The sequence below is a fragment of the Mixophyes fleayi genome, chromosome 11, assembly GCF_038048845.1.
Source record: "Mixophyes fleayi isolate aMixFle1 chromosome 11, aMixFle1.hap1, whole genome shotgun sequence".
Taxonomy (NCBI): Eukaryota; Metazoa; Chordata; class Amphibia; order Anura; family Limnodynastidae; genus Mixophyes; species Mixophyes fleayi.
Window position 1 is genome coordinate 94,988,728 of NC_134412.1, and position 10,625 is coordinate 94,999,352.

Consider the following 10,625-nt stretch of genomic DNA (forward strand, 5'->3'; position numbering starts at 1 on the left):
TTTAAAACATTCTAAACAAAGATAATCAAAACTCCACATATTGAATACTTTTCTAAGAGAGAACTTTCTGCAAATAATTTGTCTGTGGCAGAATCTGTCAGATTCCGAAGAATAATAAATTGTTTTACTCTTCTATACACTTTATACACTTGATACAAGTCCTCTGTCATTACTTTTCTCTTTGACAACACTGTTACTGGTGAGCATAGACCCAGGCGATACAATGTAACACTGTTACTGGTGAGCATAGACCCAGGCTATACAATGTAACACTGTTACTGGTGAGCATAGATCCAGGCGATACAATGTAACACTGTTACTGGTGAGCATAGATCCAGTGGATACAATGTAACACTGTTACTGGTGAGCATAGACCCAGGCGATACAATGTAACACTGTTACTGGTGAGCATAGACCCAGGCAATACAATGTAACACTGTTACTGGTGAGCATAGACCCAGGCGATACAATGTAACACTGTTACTGGTGAGCATAGACCCAGGCGATACAATGTAACACTGTTACTGGTGAGCATAGACCCAGCCGATACAATGTAACACTGTTACTGGTGAGCATAGACCCAGGCGATACAATGTAACACTGCTCAGTAGGGATGGTTGAAGTCTGTCTTCTATGTACAGATTTCAGTCATCCATCACTTAGGGGTCTATTTATCAAAGGGACAAATGTACTGTCTGCCGAGGACTGGACGGGAGAAACTGTTCTAGGTAATGCGAATTACCCAGCAGCCCTTTAAGTCGCTGCTTCGTCTGCAGAATTCTTAGAACATGACCTAGACGTGTACAGATAATCTACATGCAGACAGCCTGTTTCTGCCTTATGTGGACTCCAGTGCGGGATAAGTTGTTGGTGAGCTTGTGACCAGATATATCGATGCCTCACTGAAACGATGAGAGATGTTGGGTAGATTTTTATGCTACACTATCTGGGTATAATCTTTAAATATACCACTTCTAATTACCACTCCAATTAAGAGATAAATTCACACAAGGTTGCAGGTAGGTGAAGCTTAGCCAGTGGTCCCCAGAGTCTGGGGTGTTTCCCAATAATCCAGCCATCTACGTTTTAAATAATATATAGCATCACCGGTCATAGTTTCCCAATACAGTTTATGTATTCAGATTGTTTTGGAAACATATTAACAATAAAAAGGTTTTCAATGTTTCCTCAGTTAAATATTTGCCATCTAACGTTGTCATGTGCTTGTATCTCTTAGTGACTGTCTCTGCGGCTGAAATCCCAGAAAGAAATACAACATTAGGGGCTGAAGATCCAATCACAGGAGAGAACGGAACCACGGGTAACTGTTTAGTAACCTGCACAGGGGCAAACGCAGAATTTGTAGAGGGGGGATTCCACACCACCCTGCCAGTGGGCGTGACCAGCATGCATGGGGGCGTGGCTATAATTTTAGACAGTTCTTGGCTGTTCTCCAACTCTTCCTATCCCTATAATATACATGGGCAATGCAGGGTGGACTACTGTTAGGTGCACGCAGCTCTCCCTTTTCAAGCAGAGCTGTGTGAAGCGGGGGCAGGGTCCAGCCACCTCAATTATACAGTGCACCAGGCTTTGAGGGGGTTTCCAGGCACTAGGAAATCCCCCTCAGTTTGCCTATGCTGTAATCTGTGGATATCTCGGCACTGAGCGTTCAGGACAGAATATACATTCTCTGACCCAGCTATAGTCTTGTCTTATGACTCTTTATATTTTATTTATTCTTGTAGAGGCTGCAACACTCCCCCCATTATCAGAGGGACATACAACATTAGAAATCGATGTTCCAATCACAAGAGGCGACGGAACCACAGGTAATTGTTTAGTAATATTTTATAATATTTCAAGCCACATCACCATTTTAAAATGTTACAGGTATTCAATACCAAATCTTATATTTACTGTAGACGTAAATGGGTTGATGCAGCAATTTGGGGGTTTGACCATTATATATTGTAATAGTAATGCTAATCAGGGGTGTGGCCTCATTCGTCCAATTGATGATAGAGGAGGGGGTATGGTATTTTGTTTGTGTATCAGTTCCTGATGATCAGTGCGAGATACACAGAACGTAACTGGCTTCATGCTCGGACATCGCCAACCATCTGTATAATCTGTGAATACTGCGGCACTGACAGAGCTGGACGGAACATTCTCTGACCCATCATCTGGTCTAACTGTCTCTTTATATTGTATCAACTCTTCTAGAGACTATAACACTCACTCCATTATCAGAACGAAATACCACATTAGGGACCGATGATCCAATCACAAGAAGAAACGAAACCACAGGTGATACTTTGGTTCAAATATTATACAATATTACCAATGTCACACATTATTAAATGTTTTGAGGACTGTATTTAATATTCCCAAACTCTCTGTTAACTCTGCACATAACCTTGGGGGTTTGACCAGTGCATATTGTGGGCGTGTCTGGGTGGGTCAGGGGCGTGTCTGGGTGGGTCAGGGGTGTGGCCTCATGTGCCTATTGTTTACTTGTAGTCTTGTTTTACTGACTAACTGTATTTCATTTACCCTTCTAGAGGCTGTAACACTCCCTCCATCATCAGAGGGATATACAACATTGGGTATTAATATAGACACTACAAGCAAAAATAATCATAATCTCAGCTCAGGTAACTACTGAAAATATTTTACCACCAAAGTCCCTGACTTGTATAAAATGAGAAAAGTGTCACAATAACTTCAAATGTGTCTTAACACAAACCTACTAGTCCCGGTCTGTCTGTCTGTACACACTACTGTCACGGAATATCCTAGTTGTGGATGCTGTGACACTAGTAGTAGGCGTTGGCTAACCCATGGGGAAGAGTCTGATGGGAACCATGATGTTCACAAGGGAAGTGACAGAGTGCTCAGAACGCTGCCTCCCCGCTAGGTGACGCCTGATAGACAACAGGAATGGCGGGGGTCCGCTCAGGCAGCTTGGGGTCAAAATTAGGATCCAATCCCAGGGCAGAGTCAGGAGACACAAGATATTAAAGGTTCCGGACACGGAGAGTTAAGTGGCAGCTACTAGGGTAGAACTGACCAAGACTAAATATACCGTACAAGCAGCTAATAAGAAACAAAGCTGCAGTACCACTTGTGACCACAAGGTGTGCCCTCTTTCAAGCTACAGGTTTACTGTACGATGTAGTTTGTGGTCTATTCTAGGGCACGGCTCATTGCAAATATTTATAATATGGCTTAGTGATCACAAGTAAAGGTGAGATGACCATTGTAATAGTTCTCCATCTATATTATCTTATAACATGTATAATGGCCTCTGAATTCCTGTGTTTGCCCCTATAGCCACTTTAAGCATCCCACGCTGTGGAGAGGACATATGGGAAACTTTATCATGTCATATCTGTCAGTACTTACCTGTACTGCTAGTTGGGTGGACATTATCCTGATCAGGCGTGTGCATATATCTTTATAATCCAGAATTCCATGTGTGCGCATTATTAGGGATAAAGTAATTGCAAAAAGACCTGGAAGGATTAGACCAGGGGAGAGGGGTCAGGGGGTTGAATACTGAGGCAACATATCATTCCACCGATGACACAATCTAATAACCGCTCTGTGTGCACAGGAGACAGACCTCTCTACTGCTTTCTTCTCAAAAATGTTAATGCTTTAGATACCTAGGAAGTATATTTACTAACCTGCGGGTTTGAAAAAGTGGAGATGTTGTCTATAGCAACCAATCAGATTCTAGTTATTTATTTAGTACATTCTGCAAATAACAGCTAGAATCTGATTGGTTGCTATAGGCAACATCTCCACTTTTTCAAACCTGCAGTTTAGTAAATATATCCCCTAGGGGTAAATGTATCAAGCTGAGAGATTTCCGGCAGGTTCGAAAAAGTGGAGATGTTGCCTATAGCAACCAATCAGATGCTAGCTATCATTTTGCAGAATGTACTAAATAAATGATAACTAGAATCTGATTGGTTTTTCAAACCCGCCGGAAAACACTCAACTTGATACATTTACCCCCTGGAGTGTTTCCCTTTCTATGTGTAGATGTAAAATGTATCTTTCTATCAGCAGAATAGTAAGTAGTGTCTTTTTGTTTTGCAGAGTTTGACGACACCAGAAGAAAATCTCACAACACGTTGGTTCTGCTCCTGGTCTCTCTGATGATCTGTGTGTTGTTGGTCATTGTTTACCTGTTCCTGGTGAAACTGAAAAAAGCCCATTCAACGTGGAAGAAAGGTGGGACGTGCGGATCTACATGGAAATTATACGTGTATATGAATTGCTAGTAATTGCTGGAGTGGTGGTAGAGAAGGGAGGTTAAGTAGAGATAATCTGAGCTCATACAGGAGCTGTAAGATGGGAACAGCAGGTGTATCGGTCATGTAGACAGGATCGCCACCTGCTGCTGGAACTGTCACCCTGCAGAGACAGACAACCTGTGGCTATCCATCTCATGTGGAACTAACAGACCCAGCATGCCCTGCCACGGCTCTCCAGAGTGCATAAAGGAAGGACGCTCCCTCGAGATTGGCTCGTCCAGTCGGTGCTAAAAAATGGGGATAATGCAAATAAATGGGGACAACAAGCATAGAGCGTCCTGTCAATTACTCAATGCCGGAGATCAGCTGCACTGACTATGTATATATATGTATATATATGTATATATATATATATATATATATATATATATATATATATATATATATATATATATTATGTATATATATGTATATGTATATATATGTATATGTATATATATGTATATGTATATATATGTATATATATATATATATATATATATATATATATATATATATATATCTTTCTCTCTCTCTCTCTCTCTCTCTCTCTCTCGTACCTGGTGTAACACAATTACCTACGTAACGATCGTCTCTTAGATGTATAAGCCGCTAACCGTTTATAAACTTTTCTGATGTAGCTCAGCAGCTAACGTGACGGTTCTGGTTCCCAGCATCATTATAGCAAATTGTTTTATAGCCCATTTAGATTTAAACATGTTCCCTGCGTCCGTAACACTCACGGCGGCTGCAGATTTTCCGTTGTTTTGTTTTTTTTCAGGCTTTTTATCCATTAGTAAAACCACTAAGATGCTTAAACTAATAATTAAAAATGCAAAGTGCTGGGATATGTAGAAAAAAAAAAAAAAGCATTGCCGTATAATTAGGCCGCACTAATTGTTCATATTTCCACTATAAACCAGCTCTCCCTTTATTCATTGTGGTTAATTATATTACAACGTTTTTCAAGCACATATTTACCGCTCTGTTGTATATAACGGGGCTTCAAGCATCATTCATGCTAAAGCTCACAATATCTTATGGATAACCCATTAACGGGGGATGTCGCCCATTGAGGGGGGAGGACGTTGTCTTAAGTAATGCAGAGTGGACATCGCCCAGCACTCATCTGGCCCCTAATGGGATTCTAATTAATTAATGGAGGAGGTTTGTTTATGTTCCCTCGTTTTAAAGAACAAAACTACGATTTAATCCACGAACCCACACAATCAACAAATTATCCGAGTTTAGGAGAATGAATTAAATGGCAATAGGCCGAGGGCTTTCTCCTGGGGGCAGCTGGGAACTCAATGCGCCTGCCACGGTTTTGTTATTGGCGCTCCGCACACCTGCCGCTCCCCATTCTTTAGCCAGCAGACAAAAGGCTGTTTACAAGGTGTTCCCGGCTCGGATGAAATTATCTACGAGCTGAGTTACCGATTCATTCTGTGACCTCGGCCTTTCCTGTCTGCGTCGAGGCGGCCTGTTTACTAGGGGGGTCTGTAGACTGTATTCTGAGCTGAAGTCACCGGGTTTTATAACTTTGTAAGAAAAGTGGATGCAGAAGATCTTATCTTATTATTTCCCTCCACCAGAAAATGAAGTATCTGATCAGACGTTGGAGAGCACCAAATCCAGGTCCAACAACGAGGACACTTCTGGCCAAGCCAAGATTGCCGCCCAAGGTGAGGAAAATATGACTTCTGATGGGTGCTGTTCTATAACCAGTGGCAAGTGGGGCTGACTCGTCAATTAACACTCGCCCTAATGGGGCGACACTATTGCGCAGCGGTAGCCATTGCTATTGCGTCCTGATCCCACACACACAGCGCCACCAGCACGCAGTTTGTGTTTCGCCGCTACGCTCTCTCCGTGACTGCGTAGATTTCCTCCACGCGTTTCAGGTTCTTTTCAGCGCTCCACAGACTTGGTGAAATGGGGGCCAATTTGATAATTATCGGGGTTTTTGTCCCGTTAAGTATCATCTGTCATCACAACGATGACAAATGACTTTACAAGGCAATTTAATGTACAAGTCATGTTATGTGTCGATGACTGTTTCCTAAGGAAGACTAAGGGTTCTGACCCAGAGACTTTAGGATGCGCGGTTAACCATTTGCGGTAAACAGCGCAAGCGAGAGGAGCAACACTGCCGGAGGGGGATCAAAAGATCCCTCTCACGGTTTTCGTAGCGTGATAAAATTGCCCGGACTGCAGTCCCATTGAGTATTATGGGGACTGCAGTTTAATGCGGTACTTTGTCTAATGCAGGAGATATCTCCGATACTCTGTGTTTATTTGACTGTTAGGAAAATTCATTTCACTGCAGCACAGACTGATATGCCCAAATACATTTCTCTGTGAGATATGCAGTTTATAAATAAAGGGTAATACTAGATATGTCCTTCTGGATAATGTCAGTATTACCCAGTTTCTGTCTATATCTATAAACTTCAGTTTATATTCCGCTTTTCCAGCGTCAGTATTACACTCATAGAGGTCCAGTAACGTGACCTCTTCCATGCAGCTCGTTCTGTTTCATTATATCAAACTGTCTAATTATGGCAGCTGGTAATCTCCATCTAATCCATCCTTTCATATAAGGATGATTTAATAGGACCCGAGGATTTAATGCCGCTTTAGATGTTGCGTATGGCGGTACGACCAGTACATCCAGTCTTGGAATTCACCATCGACCCTTAAGTAACAGAAGCGTTTTCTTAACCTTTCTCCAGCAGTCTCCCGGCTGTCAGGGCCCTCTTAAGAACCTTTTGGGCCCCCGGGCACAGCAGTGCACCGGGGCCCCTATATATACAAAAATAAAAAAATAATGATTATATATATATATATAGGCCATGCAGCCCAGGGGGGCCCTCCGGAGGCAGGAAAAAAAGAAAACCCTGAAAAAAAAGAAGATAATACTTACCGTGCTGTCAGCTGGCGATCCGGCTCCCTCCCTGGTCTCCTCCTCCGTCGCGCTCCGCAACGGATGTCGGGCGTGTGGCATGACGTCACGCCCGACATGCACTGCCACCGTGCACTTCCCACCGTGATAATGCCGGAGGAAAGGGATCTTTCCAGCATTAGAAACGTGTGTGCACGCCGGCGTCCTACGCCGCGAACGCACAGTCTGTTGAAACCAATGAGATGCCAGGGTTAGGGAGAGGCTATATTAGAGTTTCCTGCCCCCTATCCCTGGCACTTAGAAAGCTGGACAGGGGGCTAATGCAGGATTCCTAGACGGGGGCTCCAAAAACGCTTTTATTATGGAATAAATGAACAACAATAAAAACATGCTGCAATATACCTTCACCGGCCAAATTGTGGCAATGTCTATAAATGTCAGATTTTTACATTAGCAACAATTACAACCAACGTAAATTGCTTAATAATTACAAAACTGATTGTAACATAAATCTTTGACTTATTAATCATTCTAATAATAATTTGTGATGCATTTTGCACTGTACTTTCATGTGCACACATCTACATGTGGTAGTGCGGGCAGGAACAGAACCCAGACAGGAACAGACTCCCAGAGGATATGGTGCAGGCAGGATTAGGTCTGTGATGGGGGGTCTCCACCTGTCAGCTGAAGGGTATTTATATCAACCCCCCCCCCCTTCCCCCCCCCCAGTGCCCGCAGGCTGGGGCTGTAAGCCGGATACAGCGTTCTGTAGCTCCGGGTGAACTATAGTGATAGTAAAGTGTGAAATTCTGATAAGGAATAATATATATATATATGAGTTTGAATGGTATTTTGATTATCTATTAGTAATTAGTACCTATTATCCACAAAAATAGACACGCCATGCCCCCCTAAAACTACCAACTGTGTTAGATAGGATTCAAACACAAGGTATGCTGGGACTTGTGGTTCCACAATAGCCAAAGAGCTACAGGTTGCCTAACCTGGTGCTGAAGAACAAGATGAAATGCTTAGTTTATTAATGGGTCCTGTAGATAACATATCAATGTAACAGGGCTCATCGTGTGTCCGTCGTGCCCTCCACACAGCTCAGGTAACCAATGTCTCTCTCCGCAGTGACTACAAATAAGAGCGTTGCCGCAATTCAGTACAACAACCAGGTGTCCGTGGACGCAGAAGCCCCCTGTCCGCCCCCTCCGCAGTGTGAAGAGACCTTTCAGTCTTTTAAATGATGGTTTTATCTATGTGTAATAGTTTTATATGTTCAGCACTTTGTAACTTTAATAAAGTATTTTCTATATAACGCGTTGGTTGTGTCTGATGGATTCAGCAATAATGGCGGCTTCATATCTGCCATACTCTGTCGGCAATTCACCAAAAACATGAGAAAATATGGGTAGCGTGATCAGCGCTGCTCTGCATGCTGTATAGTAAGTATTGCTGCCACTAGGGAAATGCAGGTACCCCCCCCCCCCTCCCCAAAGGAAATGTAAACCTAGATAGTCCCAAGTCACAGTAAGTGTGCTAAAGAGAATAAAACGGAAATATAATTTACATATTTGCTATGAATCACACAAGCTTAAAACAACATGAATAAATGCCACAAATGTTGATATGGTCGACCGTATATAAACCAAACTGTATATAGTAAATAGCAAAAAATATATCAAAACAATGTAAAAAGTTCCAGCTAGAAGAAATAACATACATGGTAATTATTAATGTAATAGGTTCTCCAAAGGCCGTAATAAACACAACACAATCTGTATCAGAACAGATCAATGGGAGGATTAATCCGCATATCTCAGTCCAGGAAAATATCCTAAGATCCGCATCTAGGGCCTGATTAATTAAGGATCTTTACTTGAGAAACTTCTTATTTCCTGGACAAAACCATGTTACAATGCAAGGGGTGCAAATTAGTATTCTGTTTTGCACATAAGTTAAATACTGACTGTTTTTTAACGTAGCACACAAATATCAACTTTAAATTTCAGTGTACAAATAAGCTATCAAGTATTTGTGTGTTACATGAAAAAACAGTCACTATTTAACTTATGTGCAAAACAGAATACTAATTTGCACCCCTTGCATTGTAACATGGTTTTGTCCAGGAGACTGAAATAAGAAGTTTCTCCAGTTAAGATCCTTAATGAATCAGGTGCCTAGAGATCTGCATGGACTACGGTGGTTGTAGCACTGTCCATCTCTTGTAATATCCCATGTGAGCTCCTGCACAGTACACAGGTACGTCCGCTAATTCCTGCTCCGCCAGCAGCCTGTGTACTTCATACACGCCTGATCTGGTGCCCTAATCTCATGGCAGTTGTGGCTTTCACTTCCCCTCCACTTCTATCAGTATTTGTATAGGTTTGTCTTGTGGTACAATGCACATGATCAGTCATCTGTAAAACCCCCAATTATCCTAACGTGGGTGTGAGAAGCCCCCTGGTCACACGTGGTTCCTGCTGTCGCTGCTGCAAGGTTTACATTGACTGCTGTTTTTTCATTACTTTCCATCTAAAAAGTATTTTTTGGGAATCTACTTTAATTGACACTCTGACTAAAATAAACTGTTACATTTTTAGAAATGGCAAAAGAAGTGTTCTTGTATTTCAAGTGCGTATGTGTGTGTGTGTATATATATATATAATTGCACACACAATTTAGATTTTAGGTTTTCTGTTATTTTATTATTACATAAGTGTCAGTGTGTGTATGTGTGTGTATATATATATATATATACATACATACTCAAGGGACATAAATATATTATACCTCCTGTAAATTATAGATTATATTTGCAGCGTAGTGGTCTCGTAACCCCTCCTTGGCTTCTAATATCCTTACACTTTTAGGAGAGCTCATTATTCCCACTACGTCTATGTACATCTGTCTATATGCGCTCACCCAACAAGTGATGACGGCTCTCACAGGGTTTTTACAAGGGTTCAAATAAACTTTACTTTTCCTGTCAGTTGCACAAAGCAACGTATATATATATATATATATATATATATATATATATATATATATATATATATATATATATATATATATAAATATAGGAGAGATAATCATCCCCTCTGCCAGCTAGGAGTCCACAATATGCTGACACAGTCTGATCTAGGGTGATTACCAGGGGCCCCGGGGGCATGGTTAGTAGGGGCCCTGCAGTCTCCCTGGCTGAGGCCTACACGTGCACCAAAGCCTTTTGTTCCAGCAGTTTGTTGTGGCCTCTGGTCACTATGACAACGTAACAGTTGACAGGAGACGAGAGCTCTGGTAGCTGCTGGGTGCGTCAGGATAGGGGTTTGCAGCTTCATCAGGTATGCAATGGGTTAACAGGCATATTATATTATCCCAGATCGTTATTCACTTCTGCTCAT

The 10,625-nt window shown here is 41.9% G+C and overlaps 1 protein-coding gene across 1 annotated transcript in view; it reads left to right on the forward strand.

Annotated features, from left to right (window-relative positions):
* The window catches only part of CRTAM (cytotoxic and regulatory T cell molecule), a 32,662-nt gene extending 24,123 nt beyond the window's left edge, over positions 1 to 8,539 (forward strand). Inside the window, exons 8-14 of the mRNA XM_075189679.1 lie at positions 1,130 to 1,321; positions 1,749 to 1,832; positions 2,227 to 2,310; positions 2,565 to 2,657; positions 4,111 to 4,245; positions 5,903 to 5,992; positions 8,353 to 8,539. Coding sequence (XP_075045780.1) covers positions 1,130 to 1,321; positions 1,749 to 1,832; positions 2,227 to 2,310; positions 2,565 to 2,657; positions 4,111 to 4,245; positions 5,903 to 5,992; positions 8,353 to 8,468 — 794 coding nt within the window. The 3' untranslated portion in view covers positions 8,469 to 8,539. The remainder of the gene's footprint in view (positions 1 to 1,129; positions 1,322 to 1,748; positions 1,833 to 2,226; positions 2,311 to 2,564; positions 2,658 to 4,110; positions 4,246 to 5,902; positions 5,993 to 8,352) is intronic.
* Positions 8,540 to 10,625: the final 2,086 nt, after the last annotated feature.